Source organism: Coregonus lavaretus (genome assembly GCF_964263955.1).
Source record: "Coregonus lavaretus genome assembly, chromosome: 5".
NCBI classification, from domain to species: domain Eukaryota; kingdom Metazoa; phylum Chordata; class Actinopteri; order Salmoniformes; family Salmonidae; genus Coregonus; species Coregonus lavaretus.
In genome coordinates, this window is record NC_139992.1 from 7,010,985 (window position 1) to 7,035,837 (window position 24,853).

The 24,853-nt window shown below is 44.6% G+C and overlaps 1 protein-coding gene across 1 annotated transcript in view; it reads right to left on the reverse strand.

The window, feature by feature from the left end:
* Positions 1-10,200: 10,200 nt before the first annotated feature.
* The window catches only part of LOC311129697 (aryl hydrocarbon receptor-like), a gene marked incomplete at both ends in the record, with an annotated part of 71,740 nt that continues 57,087 nt past the window's right edge, over positions 10,201-24,853 (reverse strand). The window contains 6 exons of the mRNA XM_084162104.1: positions 10,201-10,275; positions 12,484-14,242; positions 15,987-16,128; positions 23,000-23,109; positions 23,297-23,499; positions 24,283-24,413. Of these exons, the coding sequence (XP_084018230.1) occupies positions 10,201-10,275; positions 12,484-14,242; positions 15,987-16,128; positions 23,000-23,109; positions 23,297-23,499; positions 24,283-24,413 (2,420 nt within the window). The remainder of the gene's footprint in view (positions 10,276-12,483; positions 14,243-15,986; positions 16,129-22,999; positions 23,110-23,296; positions 23,500-24,282; positions 24,414-24,853) is intronic.

Here is a 24,853-nt window from a genome sequence, read left to right on the forward strand (position 1 = left end):
TCCGATTAATGGTTGATTTAGGTGCAATCTTACTAGCAGCAATATCCTTGCTTGTGAAGCCCTTTTTGTGCAAAGCAATGATGACGGCACGTGTTTCCTTGCAGGTAACCATGGTTAACAGAGGAAGAACAATGATTTCAAGCACCACCCTCCCTTTAAAGCTTCCAGTCTGTTATTCTAACTCAATCAGCATAACATAGTGATCTCCAGCCTTGTCCTCGTCAACACTCACCTGTGTTAACGAGATAATCACTGACATGATGGCAGGGCTGAAATGCAGTGGAAATGATTTTTTGGGATTAAGTTCATTTTCATGGCAAAGAGGGACTTTGCAATTAATTGCAATTCAGCTGATCACTTGTCATAACATTCTGGAGTATATGCAAATTGCCATCATAAAAACTGAGGCAGCAGACATTGTGAAAATTAATATTTGTGTAAATCTCAAAACTTTTGACCACGACTGTATATGTAACCTATACAAAAGTTCTGTATAGTTTGTTTTAAGTAAATAGAAACTCCAGTGTGCCCACCAGAGGGCTGTGTAGCTGTTTGATACCCATCAACTCCTCTCAGTGTCTTGAGGGTAGGTCAACTCAGCTCATAGGGAAGAGAGTTTGGAGTGAGTACAAGCAAATATCAGACAGATGCATGACTTGTGATGTATTAGCAGTTGTTTCTTTGTTAGAGGTGTCGGGTGCACGGTGCATAGCAATACATCTACAGGGAAATGAACTATTTCAGTATATGAGGACGAAAGAGATGGAGAGGGAAGAATTATGATCTCAGTTTCAACTGACTGAGAGCTGAGTGAATAGGACGTGAATGTTTGATTAATTTTAACTGTACTGGTTCTCACTCAAGGAAAAGCAGCTCTGGATGAGTAACGAGACCAATGATTCAGTGCAGGGCTACAGGAGGACTAGATGGGCTACAGGAGGACTAGATGGGCTACAGGAGGAGAGATGGGCTACAGGAGGACTAGATGGGCTACAGGGGGACTAGATGGGCTACAGGAGGACTAGATGGGCTACAGGAGGACTAGATGGGCTACAGGAGGATGATATATGCTACAGTATGAGTAGATGGGCTACAGGAGGACTAGATGGGCTACAGGAGGACTAGATGGGCTACAGGAGGACTAGATGGGCTACAGGAGGATGATATATGCTACAGTATGACTAGATGGGCTACAGGAGGACTAGATGGGCTACAGGAGGACTAGATGGGCTACAGGAGGACTAGATGGGCTACAGTAGGAGTAGATGGGCTACAGGAGGACTAGATGGGCTACAGGAGGACTAGATGGGCTACAGGAGGAGTAGATGGGCTACAGGAGGACTAGATGTGCTACAGAGTGATCTCCAGCCTTGTCCTCGTCAACACTCATCTGTGTTAACGAGAGAATCACTGAAAACACTGCTACTCCTACTGCTCTCTCCTCGTCTGACCATGTGTTTTCGCATACCCCGAGAGCATCTGGTCAGCGGGGTGGTGGCACAGGAATCCTCATCTCTCCCAAGTGGGCATTCTCTCTTTTTCCCCTGACCAATCTGTCTATCTCCTCATTTGAATTCCATGCTGTCAGTCACTAGCCCATTCAAGCTTAACATCCTTGTCATTTATCGCTCTCCAGGTTCCCTTGGAGAGTTCATCAATGAGCTTGACGCCTTGATAAGTTCCTTTCCTGAGGATGGCTCACCCCTCACAGTTCTGGGTGACTTTAACCTCCCTACGTCTACCTTTGACTCATTTCTCTCAGCCTCCTTCTTTCCACTCCTCTCCTCTTTTGACCTCACCCTCTCACCGTCCCCCCCTACTCACAAGTCAGGCAATACGCTTGACCTCATCTTTACTAGATGCTGTTCTTCTACTAATCTCACTGCAACTCCCCTCCATGTCTCTCCGACCACTACTTTGTATCCTTTTCTCTCTCGCTCTCCTCCAACACTACTCACTCTGCCCTACTCAGATGGTAATGCGCCGTCGCAACCTTCGCTCTCTCTCTCCCGCTACTCTCTCCTCTTCCATCCTATCATCCCTTCCCTCTGCTCAATCCTTCTCCCTCCAATCTCCTGATTCTGCCTCCTCAATCCTCCTCTCCTCCCTTTCTGCATCCTTTGACTCTCTATGTCCCCTATCCTCCCGGCCGGCTCGGTCCTCCCCTCCTGCTCCGTGGCTTGACGACTCATTGCGAGCTCACAGAACAGGGCTCCGGGCAGCCGAGCGGAAATGGAAGAAAACTAGACTCCCTGCGGACCAGGCATCTTTTCACTCCCTCCTCTCTACATTTTCTTCATCTGTTTCTGCTGCTAAAGCCACTTTCTACCACTCTAAATTCCAAGCATCTGCCTCTAACCCTAGGAAGCTCTTTACCACCTTCTCCTCCCTGCTGAATCCCCCCCCCCTCCCTCCCTCTCTGTGGATGACTTCGTCAACCATTTTGAAAAGAAGGTTGACGACATCCGATCCTCGTTTGTTAAGTCAAATGACACTGCTGGTCCTGCTCACACTGCCCTACCCTATGCTTTGACTTCTTTCTCCCCTCTCTCTCCAGATGAAATCTTGCGACTTGTGACGGCCAGCCGCCCAACAACCTGCCCGCTTGACCCTATCCTCTCCTCTCTTCTCCAGAACATCTCCGGTGACCTTCTCCCTTACCTCACCTCGCTCATCAACTCATCCTTGACCGCTGGCTATGTCCCTTCCGTCTTCAAGAGAGCGAGAGTTGCACCCCTTCTCAAAAAACCTACACTCGATCCCTCCGATGTCAACAACTACAGACCAGTATCCCTTCTTTCTTTTCTCTCAAACTCTTGAGCGTGCCTTCTTTAGCCAACTCTCTTGCTATCTCTCTCAGAATGACCTTCTTGATCCAAACCAGTCAGGTTTCAAGATCCAAGAGTCATTCAACTGAGACTGCTCTTCTCTGTGTCAAGGAGGCTCTCCGCACTGCTAAAGCTAACTCTCTCTCCTCTGCTCTTGTCCTTCTAGACCTGTCTGCTGCCTTTGATACTGTGAACCATCAGATCCTCCTCTCCACCCTCTCCGATTTGGGCATCTCTGGCGCGGCTCACTCTTGGGTTGCGTCCTACCTGACCGGTCACTCCTACCAAGTGGCGTGGCGAGAATTTGTCTCCGCACCACGTGCTCTCACCACTGGTGTCCCCCAGGGCTCAGTTCTAGGCCCTCTCCTATTCTAGCTATACACCAAGTCACTTGGCTCTGTCATATCCTCACTGTTACGAACCCCGTGGCTTTAAACGTCTAGGGTGGATGGACAAGAGACTCGTAACATAATTAATGCAAATTAGAATCGTGACATGGAACAGTGAGAACAAAAACTACACGACAACCATAAACTACCGTCAAACATAAAAGGTTTATTTTTTAACACACGGTAAAGGTTTGGCAAAAAGGGCTGAGCAGGACCCAAGAAATGAAACAATAGTGTAAAACCCCCCTAAACTGATCTTGCCTGCCTCAAGAACCGCTAAACTACTGCTAATCATACAAAAATTACAGTGGGTGGTCCGCTCAGGTCTAACTAGTGTTTTTAGACAGTTTTCTTCCTACGGGTAATGTACGCCCAAGGGCAACTTGCTTAAATTCCCCTTTTCCCAGAAACACACAACAAAGTTACCAAACAGAGTAACCAGCAAATGAGTGAGTACACAGGACACCACAGTATCCATACTCACATACGGAAATAGTCTCTCACAACAAACACAACTGACCGGCTTTTAAACAATGGGATGTGTGATTGAAAAACCAGAAACAGGTGGTGCAATGCAGAGGAATGTCCACTGATTGGTCCACCTCAGCAATCAGCAGACACCCCAACGACCACCAATCAGGAACATACAGGACACCTGTGATTAGGGCAGAAGGAGAGGAAAAACACAAAAAGACACAGGATCCCTGTATCCGTAACACTCACATTGCCTCTCCTATCATTGCTACGCAGACGACACACAACTAATATTCTCCTTTCCCCCTTCTGATAACCAGGTGGTGAATCGCATCTCTGCATGTCTGGCAGACATATCAGTGTGGATGACGGATCACCACCTCAAGCTGAACCTCGGCAAGACGGAGCTGCTCTTCCTCCCGGGGAAGGACTGCCCATTCCATGATCTCGCCATCACGGTTGACAACTCCGTTGTGTCCTCCTCCCAGAGTGTGAAGAGCCTTGGCGTGACCCTGGACAACACCCTGTCGTTCTCCGCTAACATCAAGGCGGCGACCCGATCCTGTAGGTTCATGCTCTACAACATTCGGAGAGTACGACCCTGCCTTACACAGGAAGCGGCACAGGTCCTAATCCAGGCACTTGTCATCTCCCGTCTGGATTACTGCAACTCGCTGTTGGCTGGGCTCCCTGCCTGTGCCATTAAACCCCTACAACTCATCCAGAATGCCGCAGCCCGTCTGGTGTTCAACCTTCCCAAGTTCTCCCACGTCACCCCGCTCCTCCGCACACTCCACTGGCTTCCAGTTGAAGCTCGCATCTGCTACAAGACCATGGTGCTTGCCTACGGAGCTGTGAGGGGAACGGCACCTCCGTACCTTCAGGCTCTGATCAGTCCCTACACCCAAACGAGGGCATTGCGTTCATCCACCTCTGGCCTGCTGGCCCCCCTACCCCTGCGGAAGCACAGTTCCTGCTCAGCCCAGTCAAAACTGTTCGCTGCTCTGGCACCCCAATGGTGGAACAAGCTCCCTCACGACGCCAGGACAGCGGAGTCACTCACCACCTTCCGGAGACACTTGAAACCCCACCTCTTTAAGGAATACCTGGGATAGTATAAAGTAATCCTTCTACCCCCCCTTACCCCACCCCAAAGAAAAAAAGAAAAAAAACATATTGTAGAGTGGTTATCCCACTGGCTATAAGGTGAATGCACCAATTTGTAAGTCGCTCTGGATAAGAGCGTCTGCTAAATGACGTAAATGTAATGTAAATGTAAATGCATAGCTGACACTGCAGTCCTCTGCTCTTAGTGGGGGACAGTTCCTTGTCACTTCCCCTTGCATTATCTGTAGGCTATGCACCATGCAGTTGCAATAGCACAGTGGTGATGTCAGCAGTTTGCTTCGGGGAACACCATCCAATACTATTAAAAGTGTGTTGTTAGTTGAGTGGTTTAAGCCTATGAGAGAGAGAGAAAATGAGAGAGCGTATTTTACATGGTGAAAGTGACAGTTGAAGTCGGAAGTTTACATACACCTTAGCCAAATACATTTAAACTCAGTTTTTCACAATTCCTGACATTTAATCCTAGTAAAGATTCCCTGTTTTAGGTCAGTTAGGATCACCACTTTATTTTAAGAATGTGAAATGTCAGAATAATAGTAGAGAATGATTTATTTCAGCTTTTATTTATTTCATCACATTCCCAGTGGGTCAGAAGTTTACATACACTCAATTAGTATTTGGTAGCATTGCCTTTAAATTGTTTAACTTGTTTAAATTGTTTAACTTCCTCCTGACAGAGCTGGTGTAACTGAGTCAGGTTTGTAGGCCTCCTTGCTCACACACGCTTCTTCAGTTCTGCCCACACATTTTCTATAGGATTGAGGTCAGGGCTTTGTGATGGCCACTCCAATACCTTGACTTTGTTGCCCTTAAGCCATTTTGACACAACTTTGGAAGTATGCTTGGGGTCATTGTCCATTTGGAAGACTCATTTGTGACCAAGCTTTAACTTCCTGACTGATGTCTTGAGATGTTGCTTAAATATATCCACATAATTGTCCTTCCTCATGATGCCATCTATTTTGTGAAGTGCACCAGTCCCTCCTGCAGCAAAGCACCCCCACAGCATGATGCTGCCACCCCCGTGCTTCACGGTTGGGATGGTGTTCTTTGGCTTGCAAGCATTCCCTTTTTCCTCCAAACATAACGATGATCATTATGGCCAAACAGTTCTATTTTTGTTTCATCAGACCAGAGGACATTTCTCCAAAAAGTATGATCTTTGTCCCCATGTGCCGTTGCAAACCGTAGTCTGGCTTTTTTATGGCGGTTTTGGAGCAGTGGCTTCTTCCTTGCTGAGCGGCCTTTCAGGTTATGTCGATATAGGACTTGTTTTACTGTGGATATAGATACCTTAGGTCTACAATCTTTTTTCTGAGGTCTTGGCTGATTTATTTTGATTTTCCCATGATGTCAAGCAAAGACGCACTGAGTTTGAAGGTAGGCCTTGAAATACATCCACACTTACACCTCCAATTGACTCAAATGATGTCAATTAGCCTATCAGAAGCTTCTAAAGCCATGACATCATTTTCTAGAATTTTCCAAGCTGTTTAAAGGCACAGTCAACTTAGTGTATGTAAACTTCTGACCCACTGGAAATGTGATACAGTGAATTATAAGTGAAATAATCTGTCTGTAAACAATTGTTGGAAAAATTACTTGTGTCATGCACAAAGTAGATGTCCTAACTGACTTGCCAAAACTATAGTTTGTTAACAAGAAATGTGTGGAGTGGTTGAAAAACGAGTTTTAATGACTCCAACCTAAGTGTATGTAAACTTCCGACTTCAACTGTAGCTGTATATTGTACTGTACTCATTGTATATTTTGTATAGAAAAGCTGTTCCTTAGCCACTAACCTGGGGGAAGGAGTATTATGGAGTGTTGCTTAGCCACTAACCTGGGGGAAGGAGTATTATGGAGTGTTGCTTAGCCTCTAACCTGGGGGAAGGAGTATTTTGGAGTGTTGCTTAGCCACTAACCTGGGGGAAGGAGTATTATGGAGACAGCCAGCTGAAAAGTAACCATGGTGTAAGGACCATCACAATATTGTGACTGCTATCCCCCCCCCTCTTGTCGCAGGAAGGCCAAGAAGATCATCAGAGACCTCAGCCACCCGAGCCATGGCCTGTTCTCGCCGCATCCATCACTGACGCGGGCAGTATAGGAGCATCATGGCAAAAACTGTCAGACCAATAGCTTCTACCCTCAGACGATCAGGCTACTGAATAGTCACCACTAGTCAGCTACCTGCTCCCCCCGTCCCCCTCCTGCCCCCCGGACTTCCCCCCCGCTGCTCCACCTATGGGCATTTTACCCCCCTACCCCTCAACGGACATTTATCATTGTTACTGTTGTAAATATGTATTTATGTATTTGTTTTTCTTATTGTCCCATTAACGTCTGTTGACCTGCACAGTTGGAGCTCGGAGCTGAAGGATTTCACTGTACCCTGCAATTACATCTGTGACCCTGTGCATGTCACTAACAAACTCTAAACTAAAACTCTTCCCCACTCGGCCTGTGTTCACCTCTGGCGGCCCGCTGATCACAAAGTATCATGGTGAGTACTGTGGGCCGAGACGAGGCTCCTCAGTCTGGGTCATTCCACTGTTAAAGCTGAAACGGCAGCAACGACAAAAGAAGCCTCGTCAGCTAACCCAAATGTATCTCTCGTCTTTTGAAAAGCCCCGACTAAGCCAAAGGCTGTAGAGGCCACTGGGCACAGAAAGATACAACAAACATACAACAGAAAGCACCAAGCTCAAATACTCTAGTCTGCTTTTCTCCCCCACTCTGTCGGTGATGTCTAGTAAAAACTCTTATTTTACCAAAATAATTAGAGGACTATGGTCGTCCTTCTAAAATAAAGAAGGGGTCTACTCAGCCCTACCATGTTTGCTTTTAGGCTATGATATGATGAAAAATAGCAGCCAACTCTGAAATCCCATGAGAGAGAGAGAGAGAGAGAGAGAGGTCTGGCGAAATAGCAGTATGAATGAGTATGTAGGAGAGGACGGTGAACAGGCCATGCCTTTAAAAGCCTGTCTGAATACTTCTAAACTACTGCTGCGGTAGAGCAAGGGTCAAAGTTCAAACCATCATAAAAAGCTATTTTAGTCTGCCTCTTTCATGTGATTAATGCTTTTTATATTTGTCTCCATTGGACACAGTAGTTATCTTTCAGGTGACTCACTGAATATTATAATAGTAATACATGGTTTTTATATAGCGCTTTTCATGGACCCAAAGACGCCTACCATGCAAACTTGTAGTGTATTCAAGGTTTAAAAAGGCTTCCAAAGTTTGTGATTTCAATTTTAAAATGTCAGACTTGATTTGCCCTAACAAAATAAATCTCCATTAATTATAATCCACAATAATTCACATTTCCTGTTGCTGAAGGATTATTTTCCTACTGTGAGATACTGGTCAAATTAATATCCTATATCTGTATGCCAAAAACCCTTGAAGACAAAACTCGCTTGAACACATTTGTCAAATAATGTTAATATTATTAGAGTATCAATGTGATTGCAGAAATCCTTTATTTCAAAGGACCAAAATAATACATTTGAAACCAGCAAAGGCCATGGGTCAAAAATGTATCTCATAACAACTACATCTGTTCCTGTTAGCATGTTAAAGTAAATTCAATGTGACTACTTAGAAGACTCAAAATAAAGTTATCAAAACGTTAAATGAATTAGTTTCAGTAGTATGGCACCAATTTGGAACATCAGAAGTCCAACCTTTTGTGTGACATGAGAGGAAGTGCGTGTACAATGCAAATGGAGTCAACACAAGAGTTTGATAAGCAGCAGTGTGTTTTAAAAATAGTGCTTAAAACAAGTGAAATGACACAGAACCTATTTACATACCTCTATTTCTCAAAACCATTGTTTGTTTTTATGTACACTTTTTTTAAAATCACATTGTTAATAGGTCACACCAATCATATTAAATATATCAAACATTTTCATAGTATAAAAGAAAGGGGGAAAGAAACCAAGTTGATTCTGAAAACAGGTAACCACTTGTATCACATTTCAACTTAAAACACACTAATAACAATAATAATGACGATAATTATTGTAACTACAAGGAAATCTCTTTTCAGCGTCTCCATGATGAAAGAATTATATTTACCATTACTTCCCAATCATTTAGTATTTACATAAAACATTCAACATGGTATCCTTTCAGAAGAGACCTTTATAATACTCACGTTTGGTTTTCAGATTTATCAGTGAACTGTTATTAGATCTTCATCATAAGACCGGAATAGTTGCTGTCAACGTCTAGATTCTGACGATATACAGTACTTCCCATCCCTACAAGATGGTATCTTGTAACGTATGTTAGAGGACTTGAATCACGAATGAATAAATACTGAATTCAAATGAGCTTTCTGCTAGTTCAGTCACAGTTTACCTTAGTATTGGACAAACACTCACCCAGAGGTACAAGATGTCAACGACAACAACAAAATGATAATTCAAGTGAAAAAAAAAAGACAATTGTACAGAAGTGTATGCGCCTGTGAGGATATCAACCCATCACCTGAAATTGAATACTGCAAAAATGGAACAAAAATACAATAATTGTTACAGATTTCCCAACCTCAAATATTGAAATGTAAAAGAAGGTCCATCTCTGTAACATTTTTTTGGGACCAAAATAACCCTAGTGTCCCCGACCGACTACCGTATCTGCATCACTGGGTGCTTGAAATAAAGTGCAGGATATTCTAGACCAAATTCAGATATTCTAAACCTTTTTTCTTCTTCTTCTTCAAAGCTTTACATTACTTAATCTAATGTGCTAAGACAATTCATTATGCTACCCAATAGAGGAAACTCATGAGCACTGAACTTTGCATTTGAAGGTTACATTCCTGTTGTATGACAACTCATAACACTGATCATGATGTCATGTGTCACAACAAATCATAAAGATGATGGTGCCATAAGCATCTCTACAGGCTGGGTTAGGTAGTGTCTCCCTGACTACCAATGCTGGGTTAAGTAGTGTCTCCCTGACTACCAATGCTGGGTTAGGTAGTGTCTCCCTGACTACCAAAGACCATGTTGTCCTTCAACCTGGGATGAAAAACACAGAAACAACACTTCTAAGACTCTTTTCTTCTTCTGCGTTATTAAAAAAAAACTCAACTTTAGCGCTCCGACGCCATATTGTAAACAAAGGACTCAAACAATAATTACGTTATTATGAAACATCAAACCCAGCCAAACAAAAGTACCGAAAACATTTAGGCCTAAGTGTTGCTTTTGTTTCCATGTTGTCAACTAGTTGTACGGTAACAAGCTGGTCCAGTGGTAGGGTGGGTGGGTGTGACCCTCCAATCGGTTTGTGTCCCCTGGAGCTGCCCAGTCAGAGGTAAAAGCCTGAGGCCTTGGGGTCTGGGAGGCTGGCCATTAGAGGGCACCACTCCCATTGGGCAGAGCACAGCCTCCTGAGTAGGTCCCGTTAAGAATGCAGCCATTTTCCATCTGAGAAAAGAGGAATACGTGGAAACAATGAAGGGAAACTGCATTTCAGCTTGTGAATAGGATATGATGTTGATTACCAGCAGCAGATTGACACGTGGAATACCTATGACTGCATTGTCAGCAGTATTGGCAATTTAATAAAGAGCTGTTGAAAGATACATTCTCAATATCAAACCATCAAAAATCATCAATCTAAAAAATTATTTTAACTTAAACTTACCCATTTTGTGATTTGCAGTATTAATTATTGAAGTTATTCTTGAATGAATCGTGATTGTAATGATTTATCTAAACACATTGCGGCCCTGAATAGCACCTCCTGTCCTGGTGTGAACTATTGAACCTTACTGCTTGTCAGTTCCCTTTAAATAGTGGCCATTAATTAAATGCCACACTAGAAAAAAAGGGCTCCAAAAGGGTTCTTCAGCTGTCCCCATAGGACCACTCTTTTTGGTTCCAGGTAGAACCGTTTTGAGTTCCATGTAGAACCCTCTGTGGAAAGGGTTCTACATGGAACCAAAAAAAGGTTCTACTTGGAACCAAAAGGGTTCTACCTGGAACCAAAAAGGGTTCTTCAAAGGGTTATCCATTAGGGGACAGCCGAACTGACACACAGGACAAGTGCCACAAAAGGGGTGCAAAAATAACATTATATCAACTTTATTGTTGAATACTCATGAAGAGGAGGGGAGGAATCATGATGTTATTGTTGAATACTCATGAAGAGGAGGGGAGGAATCATGATGTTATTGTTGAATACTCATGAAGAGGAGGGGAGGAATCATGATGTTATTGTTGAATACTCATGAAGAGGAGGGGAGGAATCATGATGTTATTGTTGAATACTCATGAAGAGGAGGGGAGGAATCATGATGTTATTGTTGAATACTCATGAAGAGGAGGGGAGGAATCATGATGTTATTGTTGAATACTCATGACGAGGAGGGGAGGAATCATGATGTTATTGTTGACAGGAGGAGTGAAAGTAGGAATCTGTCAAGGAACAGTTAGCACCAGATTTCATTGTGTTGAAGTTAGAGGGCTTCTACTGTGTGTTGTGTCTTACTGTATGAGTGGCCATTTACGTAAACTCCATTATGTTCACTGAAGACAAAACCAACAATGCAAAGCAACTAGGGGGATTATTCAGAACTTTGGCCTCCACTGTCCAGCTTGCAAGTCCCCATGAGGCCCTCTATTAGGGACCATTGTCCCAGCTCTGTTGTATCCTGCACTGTTCCTCAAATCAATATGAAGGTTTTGGGAAGAGGTGTACAGATGTAGAATCTTAATCTGATCACCCTGTTGCAGGAGAACTTTCCTGCAATGCAGGAAATGTAAAACGTGTAGTGTATTTGAGGTTTAAAAAGGCTTCTCATGTTTGTAATTTCCATTTTGACATTTCAGACTTGATTTTCCCTTACGTAAAATGTATCAACCCCTACAAAAAAGTCCATTAATTATAAGCCCTACCCTAACCTTAACCCTACCATTCATTGTAAACCAGCCCTAACCTAACCTTAACCCTACCATTAATCGTAAACCAGCCCTAACCTAACCTTAACCCTAAACTTAACCAATCCCTATCCATAACATAATGCCACTGTTAGGAGCTCTCACCCAATGGAATACAATTAGAAGACAATACACTGAGTGTACATAACATTAGGAACACCTTCCTAATATTGAGTTGCACCCCCCCTTTTGTCCTCAGAACAGCCTCAATTTGTCGGGACATGGACTCTGCAAGGTGTCGAAAGTGTTCCACAGGGATGCTGGCCCATGTTGACTCCAATGCTTCCCACAGTTGTGTCAAGTTGGCTGGACATCCTTTGGGTGGTGGACCATTCTTGATACACACAGGAAACTGTTGAGCGTGAAAAACCCAGCTACGTTGCAGTTCTTGACACAAACCGGTGCGCCTGGCACCTACTACCATACCCCGTTCAAACGCACTTAAATATTTTGTCCTGCCCATTCAACCTCTGAATGGCACACATACACAATCCATGTCTCAAGGCTTAAAAATCCTTCTTTAACCTGTCTCCTCCCCTTCATCTACACTGATTTAAGTGAATTTAACAAGTGACATCAATAAGAGATCATAGCTTTCACCTGGATTCACCTGGTCAGTCTGTCATGGAAAGAGCAGGTGTTCTTAATGTTTTGTATCCTCAATGTATGAATATAAAATCACTGTGGTCTCACCTTACTGTGGTTGGGGTGGTGAGGGATGTCAGAGGTCACCATGCCGTTGGCCTCCAGTGAGGAGTGTCCAACCCCAAGGATCTGCTCTATGGTAGCGGAGGGCGGAGGGCACTGCGAGAGGCTGGACAGCACCTGGGCCAAGGGAGGGGCCAACTTCTCCTGCTGTAGCTGCTGCTTCTTGTTGTCCATCCTCTGGTAGGACGAAACGGCAGCCTCTGTCCCGTGGTGCTGCCCGTTCCCCCCATACGTATCTCCATTGATGGTATAATCCATGCCGGGAACATCAACCATACAAGCGTCTACGGTGGTGTGTGTGAGGAGAGGTATGTGGCCATTGTTAAGGCAGGGGTTGCTGTTCAGGGTGGTTTCCCCAGGGGGGTTGCTGTTCAGGTTGGTTTCCCCAGGGGGGTTGCTGTTCAGGGTGGTTTCCCCAGGGCGGTTGCTGTTCAGGGTGGTTTCCCCAGGGGGGTTGCTGTTCAGGGTGGTTTCCCCAGGGTGGCAGTAGCTATAGTCCTGCCACTGCTGTTTGCCAGCTGGGCGATGCTCTGTGTGTGTGTTTGGAATGCCACACACTCCGTTGAGATTAGCGCCTGGATGTTTGGCATGGCACAGAGGGTGCTGGCTCTGGACTCCGGCCTGCTGCTGCTGGAGGTAGTGTTGATGTTGCTGGGCTTGCCGCCAGTGAAGGTCCCCGTCCGGCTCTGACGCCTTTCCATTGAACAGAGTCTGGGGGTTGTGACAGTGGTCAACCGGGACCCCTGTACTGGCTAGAATGTGCTGGGATGTCCATTGTCCGTTGTGTATGGGCTGACTCTGCCCCTGCAGTCCATTCACCAGGGGATGGGGCAAGTGGTTGTTATGCTGGGCCCAGTCTTGGACCGTCCTCCCTGGCTGCATGCTGAGGTGCTGCTGCATCTGCTGGGAGAGCTGAACTATGGGGGCCTTATGGGGAACGTACTGAGAGTACACATTGATGGCAGAAGTGGGATTACTTTCAACAGGAGTTTTTGTGGTGGTTTTTGGGGCAGTTGTAGCTGGGATAGTGGAGGGTACCTGGTCCCCGTCCTCTGCCGCGTCTGTCTTTGCCTCCAGGGAGTCGTGGATGTAGGAGAGTATTTCATCGTTGGTCAGCAGGTCATCCAGGGTGGGAACCCGCTCCGGGTCCATCTCCACCCGGATCATCCTCTCGTCCAGCAGCAGCAGCTCCAGGTCCTCGGCGCTCAGCCCCAGGCCCTCCAGAGCCCCAAACAGCTCCCCGTTGGAACAGTTCTCCTCATTGCCTCCATCCCCATCCCGACCCACCACACCCCACAGACCCCTCAGGGACAGGGAGTCCAGGGTCGCCAGCATAGGGTCGAAGCTCGACGCCGGATCTGAAAGCCCCGGACCCACCACTCCGTTGGACGACTCATCCCAGCCCTGGAGTAGGGCGGTGGGGTCGGAGTCAGAGAGGCCGACCCGGTCTCCGAACAGACTGCTGTGGAAGGACAGCTTGGGCTCCAGGGCCGGCTGGCAGACATACACAGACTCATCCTGACTCATCAGCGCCCCCAAGAGGGAGCCCGGGTCCAGGCCATCCCTGGACGCCCTATCAAACCGGCCCTTCTTGGACTTGTTGCCGTTCTTCTTGGAGCCCTGGGCGCCGTGGTTGAAGCGTCCAATTGGATGGTTGGACTGGTAGAGCAGGGCCTCTCCTGTGGCGAAGGTAAAGGGGAGGTGCATGGAACGTTTACGTAGGTGTTCGCCTCCTTCCTCCTCCCTAGATGGAGAGAAAACAAACAGCACCTGTGAGATCTCCGTCTCAAACCCACTACCCTGGCATTACAAGCACCATGCTATATCAACTGAGTTACAGAGGACCATGCTCTATCAACTGAACTACAGAGGACCATGCTCTACCAACTGAACTACAGAGGACCATGCTCTACCAACTGAACTACAGAGGACCATGCTCTACCAACTGAACTATAGGGGACCATGCTCTACCAACTGAACTACAGAGGACCATGCTCTACCAACTGAACTACAGAGGACCATGCTCTACCAACTGAGCTACAGAGGACCATGCTCTACCAACTGAACTACAGAGGACCATGCTCTACCAACTGAACTACAGAGGACCATGTTCTACTAACTGAACTACAGAGGACCATGCTCTACCAACTGAACTACAGAGGACCATGCTCTACCAACTGAACTACAGAGGACCATGCTCTACCAACTGAACTACAGAGAACCATGCTCTACCAACTGAACTACAGAGGACCATGCTCTACCAACTGAACTACAGAGGACCATGTTCTACCAACTGAACTACAGAGGACCATGTTCTACCAACTGAACTACAGAGGACCATGTTCTACCAACTGAACTACAGAGGACCATGCTCTACCAACTGAACTACAGAGGACCATGCTCTACCAACTGAACTAAGCAAGGCACTTAACCCTAATTGCTCCTGTAAGTCGCTCTGGATAAGAGCGTCTGCTAAATGACTAAAATGTAAATGTAACTACAGAGGACCATGCTCTACCAACTGAACTACAGAGGACCATGCTCTACCAACTGAACTACAGAGGACCATGTTCTACCAACTGAACTACAGAGGACCATGCTCTACCAACTGAACTACAGAGGACCATGCTCTACCAACTGAACTACAGAGGACCATGCTCTACCAACTGAACTACAGAGGACCATGCTCTACCAACTGAACTACAGAGGACCATGCTCTACCAACTGAACTACAGAGGACCATGCTCTACTAACTGAACTACAGAGGACCATGCTCTACCAACTGAGCTACAGAGGACCATGCTCTACCAACTGAACTACAGAGGACCATGCTCTACCAACTGAACTACAGAGGCCCATGCTCTACCAACTGAACTACAGAGGACCATGCTCTACCAACTGAACTACAGAGGCCCATGCTCTACCAACTGAACTACAGAGGACCATGCTCTACCAACTGAACTACAGAGGACCATGCTCTACCAACTGAACTACAGAGGACCATGCTCTACCAACTGAACTACAGAGGACCATGCTCTACCAACTGAACTACAGAGGACCATGCTCTACCAACTGAGCTACAGAGGACCATGCTCTACCAACTGAACTACAGAGGACCATGTTCTACCAACTGAACTACAGAGGACCATGTTCTACCAACTGAACTACAGAGGACCATGCTCTACCAACTGAACTACAGAGGACCATGCTCTACCAACTGAACTACAGAGGACCATGCTCTACCAACTGAACTACAGAGGACCATGCTCTACTAACTGAACTACAGAGGACCATGCTCTACCAACTGAACTACAGAGGACCACATAATCCCTTCCTCCATCTGTGTTGTCTGGTGTTCTATTCACATCAGAAGAACAGTGTCATAACTATGTCATAACTGTGGCCCTACGGCTATGAGGACTGTGAGGAAAACGACTGTTCCCAGACAGTGGGGTTTGGTGTGACAGAGCCCAGGGGAGTGCACGTACACCAGAGGCCTCTGTGTGGCGATGATGTAGTCTGGTTTGCCGTTCTTGTACACCAGCCTGGCGTTGGCCTGGACCCACTTCCAGAGGTTGTCCTTGGTGAGAAGCCTGAACACGGTCAGACCGCTCTCCCCTGTCTTCATCACTGGAACCACAGGACACAGTCATTTAGGATGGGATGGTATACATTCACACGGTAAATGACATTCAATTCAAGCTACAGCACTAGTAGGCAGATGTGGCAATGGGTGCAATAGATTAGGAATCAGGTTCATGGTTCAACTTTCTGAAGATGTTCTGAAAAACCAAACATTTCTTGCTAGCTACCCTTTTTCCTTTAATAGTTACCCTGGACTCTGTCAAGGAGTATAAGGCAATGGTAGCTAGGAATCTAGAATAATAATAATAATAATATGCCATTTAGCAGACGCTTTTATCCAAAGCGACTTACAGTCATGCGTGCATACATTTTTTTTTGTGTATGGGTGGTCCCGGGGATCGGACCCACTACCTTGGCGTTACAAGCGCCGTGCTCAACCAGTTGAGCTACAGAGGACCAATCTAGAATCTAGAGCAAATTCCGTTACGCAGAGGGGGTAACTAGATGTACCCTGTAATATTCATTGTGTGGCTATGTTGGTAGCTATACTATATATACAAAAGGTATGTGGACACCCCTTCTTCAAATTAGTGGATTCGGCTATTTCACCCACACCGTTGCTGACAGGTGTATAAAATCGAGTACACAACCATGCAATCTCCATAGACAGTAGAATGGCCTTCCTTAAGAGCTCAGTGACTTTCAATGTGGCACCGTCACAGGATGCCACCTTTCCAACAAGTCAGTTCGTCACATTTCTGCCCTGCTAGAGCTGCCCCGGTCAACTGGAAGTGCTGTTATTGTGAAGTGGAAACGTATACAGTGGCTTGTGAAAGTATTCACCCCCCTTGGCATTTTTCCTATTTTGTTGCCTTACAACCTGGAATTAAAATGGATTTTTTGGGGGTTTGTATCATTTGATTTACACAACATGCCTACCACTTTGAAGATGCAAAATATTTTTTGGGGGTGAAACAAACAAGAAATTTGACTAAAAAACTGAAAACTTGAGCGTGCATAACTATTCACCCCCCCCCCCAAAGTCAATATTTTGTAGAGCCACCTTTTGCAGCAATTACAGCTGCAAGTCTCTTGGGGTATTTCTCTATAAGCTTGGCACATCTAGCCACTGGGATGTTTGCCCATTCTTCAAGGCAAAACTGCTCCAGCTCCTTCAAGTTGGATGGGTTCCACTGGTCTACAGCAATCTTTAAGTCATACCACAGATTCTCAATTGGATTGAGGTCTGGGCTTTGACTAGGCCATTCCAAGACATTTAAATGTTTCCCCTTAAACCACTCGAGTGTTGCTTTAGCAGTGTGCTTAGGTCATTGTCCTGCTGGAAGTTGAACCTCCGTCTCAGTCTCAAATCTCTGGAAGACTGAAACATGTTTCCCTCAAGAATTTCCCTGTATTTAGCGCCATCCCATGGCTTTTTTCTGGCCACTCATCCGTAAAGCCCAGCTCTGTGGAGTGTACGGCTTAAAGTGGTCCTATGGACAGATCCTCCAGTCTCCGCTGTGGAGCTTTGCAGCTCCTTCAGGGTTATCTTTAGTCTCTTTGTTGCCTCTCTGATTAATGCCCTCCTTGCCTGGTCTGTGAGTTTTGGTGGGTGGCCCTCTCTTGGCAGGTTTGTTGTGGTGCCATATTCTTTCAATTTTTTAATAATGGATTTAATGGTGCTCCGTGGGATGTTCAAAGTTTCAGATATTTTTCTATAACCCAACCCTGATCTGTACTTCTCCACAACTTTTTCCCTGACCTGTTTGGAGAGCTCCTTGGTCTTCATGGTGCCGCTTGCTTGGTGGTGCCCCTTTCTTAGTGGTGTTGCAGACTCTGGGGCCTTTCAGAACAGGTGTATATATACTGAGATCATCTGACACTTAGATTGCACACAGGTGGACTTTATTGAACTAATTATGTGACTTCTGAAGGTAATTGGTTGCACTAGATCTTATTTAGGGGCTTCATAGCAAAGGGGGTGAATACATATGCATGCACCACTTTTCCATTATTAATTTTTTAGAATTTTTTGAATCAAGTAATTTTTTTCATTTCACTTCACCAATTTGGACTATTTTGTGTACGTCCATTACATGAAATCCAAATAAAAATCCATTTAAATTACAGGTTGTAATGCAAAAAAATTGGAAAAATGCCAAGGGGGATGAATACTTTTGCAAGGCACTGTAGGAGCAACAACGGCTCAGCCGCAAAGCGGTAGGCCACACATCTGGCTAAAAGATTACTGTAGCTCTGTTGGAATCACTTTTATAGATAAGGTTGACACCTTCTGGAAACAGAAGATACTCTACAGGAATGACCATCCAAATCATCTTGGCTCCTGGACTCTGTCCACACATTTTAAGGCTGCGTTGAGACAATGACTTATCAATAACCCAAGACCAGCTCAGTTAATCCCTACCATTGTGACACCGAGTCGTCATAATGCTGCATCATTATCCTAGGGGCGTTGGCAGACACAATGTAAGTCACTTAATTTATGTCCCCCTAATTGCCCTGAATACCTCTGTTGATCCTACAGCTATTGAATGCAGTAATCATGTGCCTATGAACCAGAGTTACACTGTTAACACTGAGGCGATGTGCCCTAGTAGGAAGTCCACTGTGTGCAGCTCACCCTGCACTATCAGCTCCAATATAAATAACATGAGCAAGTCTACTTCTGATGCTTCCCAGTAAAGCATTATAAACCATCAAGCAACCCAGAAAAGTGCTGAAAATGCCCATATTAGCATTTGTAGCCTAAGAAACAAGGTTCATGAAGTCAATAACATGCGTATAACAGATTTACATTCATATTCTGACTATATATTTACCTGGTTAAATAAAGGTGAAATAAAAAAATTAAAAATATCTAAAACTCATTAAGATAATACCTTTGATGATACAGTGGTAGCAATACATGGTTATAACATCTACCGAAAAGACAGAAATGCCAACGGGGGTGGTGTTGTGCTCTATATTCAGAACCACATTCCTGTAAAGCTTAGAGAGGATCTCATGTTATATACTGTTGAAGTAATATGGCTACAGGTTCACCTGCCTCACCTAAAGCCCATTCTGGTGGGAAGCTGCTATAGACCACCAAGTGCTAACAGTCAGTATCTGGATAACATGTGTGAAATGCTTGATAATGTATGTGATATCAACAGAGAGGTACAGTTGAAGTTAGAAGTTTACATACACCTTAGCCAAATACATTTAAACTCAGTTTTTCACAATTCCTGACATTTAATCCACAGACGACATAGATCCACAGACGATGCAATCGCCATCACACTGCACACTGCCCTAGCCCATCTGGACAAGAGGAATACCTATGTAAGAATGCTGTTCATTGACTATAGCTCAGCATTCAACACCATAGTACCCTCCAAGCTCATCATTAAGCTTGAGGCCCTGGGTCTGAACCCCGCCCAGTGCAATTGGGTCCGCAACCGCAGGGCTCTCCAGAGGGTGGTGCGGTCTGCCGAACGCATTACCGGGGGCAAACTACCCGCCCTCCAAGACACATACAGCACCCGATGTCACAGGAAGGCCAAAAAGATCATCAAGGACATCAACCACCCGAGCCACTGCCTGTTCACCCCGCTATCATCCAGAAGGCGAGGTCAGTACAGGTGCATCAAAGCTGGGACCGAGAGAATGAAAAACAGCTTCTATCTCAAGGCCATCAGACTGTTAAATAGCCATCACTAGCACATTAGAGGCTGCTGCTGCCTATTGAAATTACTGGCCACTTGAAGAAAAGGAACACTAGTCACTTTAATAATGTTTACATATCTTGCACTACTCATCTCATATGTATATACTGCATTCTATTCTATAATATTCTACTGTATCTTAGTCCATGCCGCTCTGTCATTGCTTGTCCATATATGTATATATTTTTAAATCCCATTCCATACTAGTTTTGTGTGTATTAGGTAAATGTTGTGAAATTGTTAGATACTACTTGTTAGATATTACTGCACTGTCGGAGCTAGAAGCACAAGCATTTCGCTACACCCGCTATAACATCTGCTAAACACGTGCATTAGGATCACCACTTTATTTTAAGAATGTGAAATGTCAGAATAATAGTAGAGAGAATGATTTATTTCAGCTTTTATTTATTTCATCACATTCCCAGTGGGTCAGAAGTTTACATACACTCAATTAGTATTTGGTAGCATTGCCTTTAAATTGTTTAACTTGGGTCAAATGTTTCGGGTAGCCTTCCACAAGCTTCCCACAATAAGTTGGGTGAATTTTGGCCCATTCCTCCTGACATAGCTGGTGTAACTGAGTCAGGTTTGTAGGCCTCCTTGCTTGCACACGCTTTTTCAGTTCTGCCCACACATTTTCTATAGGATTGAGGTCAGGGCTTTGCGATGGCCACTACAATACCTTGACTTTGTTGTCCTTAAGCCATTTTGCCACAACTTTGGAAGTATGCTTGGGGTCATTGTCCATTTGGAAGACCCATTTGCGACCAAGCTTTAACTTCCTGACTGATGTCTTGAGATGTTGCTTCAATATATCCACATAATTTTCCTTCCTCATGATGCCATCTTTTTTGTGAAGTGCACCAGTCCCTCCTGCAGCAAAGTACCCCCACAGCATGATGCTGCCACCCCCGTGCTTCATGGTTGGGATGGTGTTCTTCGGCTTGCAAGCATTCCCCTTTTTCCTCCAAACATAACGATGGTCATTATGGCCAAACAGTTCTATTTTTGTTTCATCAGACCAGAGGACATTTCTCCAAAAAGTACGATCTTTGTCCCCATGTGCCATTGCAAACCGTAGTCTGGCTTTTTAATGGCGGTTTTGGAGCAGTGGCTTCTTCCTTGCTGTGCGGCCTTTCAGGTTATGTCGATATAGGACTCGTTTTACTGTGGATATAGATACTTTTGTACCTGTTTCCTCCTGCATCTTCACAAGGTCCTTTGCTGTTGTTCTGGGATTGATTTGCACTTTTCACACCAATGTACGTTCATCTCTAGGAGACAGAACGCGTCTCCTTCCTGAGCGGTATGACGGCTGGGTGGTCCCATGGTGTTTATACTTGCGTACTACTGTTTGTACAGATGAACGTGGTACCTTCAGGCGTTTGGAAATTGCTCCCAAGGATGAACCAGACTTGTGGAGGTCTACAATTTTTTTTCTGAGGTCTTGGCTGATTTATTTTGATTTTCCCATGATGTCAAGCAAAGAGGCACTGAGTTTGAAGGTTGGCCTTGAAATACATCCACAGGTACACCTCCAATTGACTCAAATGATGTCAATTAGCCTATCAGAAGCTTCTAAAGCCATGACATTTTCTGGAATTTTCCAAGCTGTTTAAAGGCACCGTCAACTTAGTGTAACTTCTGTCATGCACAAAGTAGATGTCCTAACCGACTTGCCAAAACTATAGTTTGTTAACAAGACATTTTTGGAGTGGTTGAAAAACGAGTTTTAATGACTCCAACCTAAGTGTATGTAGACTTCCAACTTCAACTGTATTGTGTTATGGCTTTACACCCCCTGCTATATTGTGGATAAAAAGTTACCTGTCTAACAGAACACAGAGGGTTTCTTTAATGGAAGCCTCTCCAACATAATCCAGGTAGAATCAGGAATTCCCCAGGTCAGCTGTTTAGGCCCCTTACTTTTTTCAATCTTTACTAACGATATGCCACTGGCTTTGAGTAAAGCAAAGAAGAGGTTTGTAAAAGACCATAAGGATTGGACCATAGAGGACTGGAGTAAGGTCATCTTCTCTGAGTCCAATTTTCAGCTTTGCCCAACACCTGGTCGTCTAATGGTTAGACAGAGACCTGGAGAGGCCTACATGCCACAGTGTCTCGCACCCACTGTGAAATTTGGTGGAGGATCGGTGATGATCTGGGGGTGCTTCAGCAAGGCTGGAATCGGGCAGATTTGTCTTTGTGAAGGACGCATGAACCAAGCCACGTACAAGGTTGTCCTGGAAGAAAACTTGCTTCCTTTTGCTCTGACATTGTTCCCCAACTCTGAGGATTGGTTTTTCCAGCAGGACAATGTGCCATGCCACACAGCCAGGTCAATCAAGGTGTGGATGAAGGACCACCAGATCAAGACCCTGTCATGGCCAGCCCAATCTCCAGACCTGAACCCCATTGAAAACTTCTGGAATGTGATCAAGAGGAAGATGGATGGTCACAAGCCATCAAACAAAGCCGAGCTGCTTGAATTTTTGCGCCAGGAGTGGCATAAAGTCACCCAACATCAATGTGAAAGACTGGTGGAAAGCATGCCAAGACGCATGAAAGCTGTGATTGAAAATCAGGGTTATTCCACCAAATATTGATTTCTGAACTCTTCCTAAGTTAAACCATTAGTATTGTGTTGTTTAAAAATGAACATTAACTTATTTTCTTTGCATTATTCAAGGTCTGACAACACTGCATCATTTTTGTTATTTTGACCAGTTGTCATTTTCTGCAAATAAATGCTCTAAATGACAATATTTTTATTTGGAATTTGGGAGAAATGTTGTCAGTAGTTTATAGAATAAAACAAAAAGGTTATTTTTACCCAAACACATACCTATAAATAGTAAGACCAGAGAAACTGATAATTTTGCAGTGGTCTCTTAATTTTTTCCGCAGCTGTATATTAAACTATCATGATGTGTAAATGGTGTATATGGATTATTGCTGCTGCTCTGCTCATGTAGTGGATCTGTGGCCTATCCTCTAGCGGCTCAATCTGCTCCGTAATCCACTGGGATTACTTGGGAAAAGCTGTCCGAACTCTGTGACCACCATCTTTGACCTGGTCAGACCTGGCCTCACCAATGTTTTGAGGACAGAACCAATTCAACCCAATCCAAATAAATACTCCCATGTTTGTATTTTTAGGTAGACATAATGGAGGCGAGGCTTACTTCGGACATGGTTCTCAGCGCAGTACAACATATCCGCCGCATGGATAAACTGATACCCGGAGCCTCGCACCCGAAGTTCAGCTTCAGTATACCCAAGCACAATTTTCCCCCTGCAAAAGGGATAATGTCAATAAATATTATTCCACATAATATAATAACCAGTACTACATAACAATAGCATTATGACTGACAAATGACAGTCTATTCAATACTATTGTATAGTAGTCTATTTATTTGGATGATTGCAACTGCCACAACAACATCATCATGATAACGAGGAAGTCAAAGTGAGCATACTTTGCGTCGCAGGCCATGGGGGTGAAGTCCAGCTTGTGTTTGGTTCTGAAGATCATGTTCTTGGTCCTGATCTCCAGGATGGCGGGGGGCTGGAGGGGCGTAGCGATGGCAAACAGGGCCAGCTGGGGCGACGCCTTGTCCCCGTTATCCTGCCGCTGGTTCTGACCGTGCAGGAACTTCAGCCTGCCCTGCAGACTCAGGGCCTGGCAGGGGGGGAGAACGCAAACATTTGTTTCAGACATGTATCTTTACATCTACCATTGTCCATGTGTTTGATTATCTGTCCAAAGTCTTTCCGACAACATGTTTAATTGAACCTGATGTCCATGTTCATCCATTAAAATTGTATTGCAATGTATTAACATATCACACTATCTCAATGTGTTAACATATCACACTATCTCAATGTGTTAACATAACACACTATCTCAATGTGTTAACATATCACACTATCACACTATCTCAATGTATTAACATATCACACTATCTCAATGTGTTAACATATCACACTATCTCAATGTGTTAACATATCACACTATCACACTATCTCAATGTATTAACATATCACACTATCTCAATGTGTTAACATATCACACTATCTCAATGTGTTAACATATCACACTATCTCAATGTATTAACATATCACACTATCTCAATGTGTTAACATATCACACTATCTCAATGTGTTAACATATCACACTATCTCAATGTATTAACATATCACACTATCTCAATGTGTTAACATATCACACTATCTCAATGTGTTAACATATCACACTATCTCAATGTGTTAACATATCACACTATCACACTATCTCAATGTGTGAGCATTCCTCTGAGTGAGCTTAAAATACAAATAGACACACACTAGTGGGAGATTGGAGAAATTCAGTCGGGGTGAGTAGTGTTTGGTCGGGGTGAGGGGTGTTCGGACGAGGTGAGGGGTGTTCGGACGAGCTGAGGGCTGGGGTGTCAATAAAACCTACCAGGAAGCCAGAGGAGTTGTCCAGGAGGCAGCGGAAGCGACACACAAAGTTCCTCTCCAGGAAGGAGGAGTTCTCTGGGGGGAGTTGCTCAGGGTTATAGGTCACAGTGGTGCTGCTCTCTGGCTCCACATCTATGGATCAGAAGATATGACATGTTCAGACCAGGCTTTACCATCAAAATCATCTAACCACCTATTGCAATATATTTGAAAACTATCCTCAAGATTACAGTATACAGTTCAGTCACACTGTAGAAACAGAACAAATGTGTACAACTTCTCTAAAATTGTCACACAAACAGGTAATCAGTGATAAACTGATTATGTAATCATGAAATAATAATCATTTTTATGATCGTACAGGAATTCATCAACACAAAAAGCTAACAAATGAGTAACAACATTGTTGACTGAGAGTTGACATGAATGGTTGGGCTGATGTGAGGTGTCTGGCTTGGGTGTCTGCTGAGAGATGTGTCATGACACTTTAAACAAAGCTTTATTCAATATCCCTTAGCACATTCTAAATGCTAACTGTTCTGTTCTGCTTCTGTTCTTTTCTGTTCTGTGTG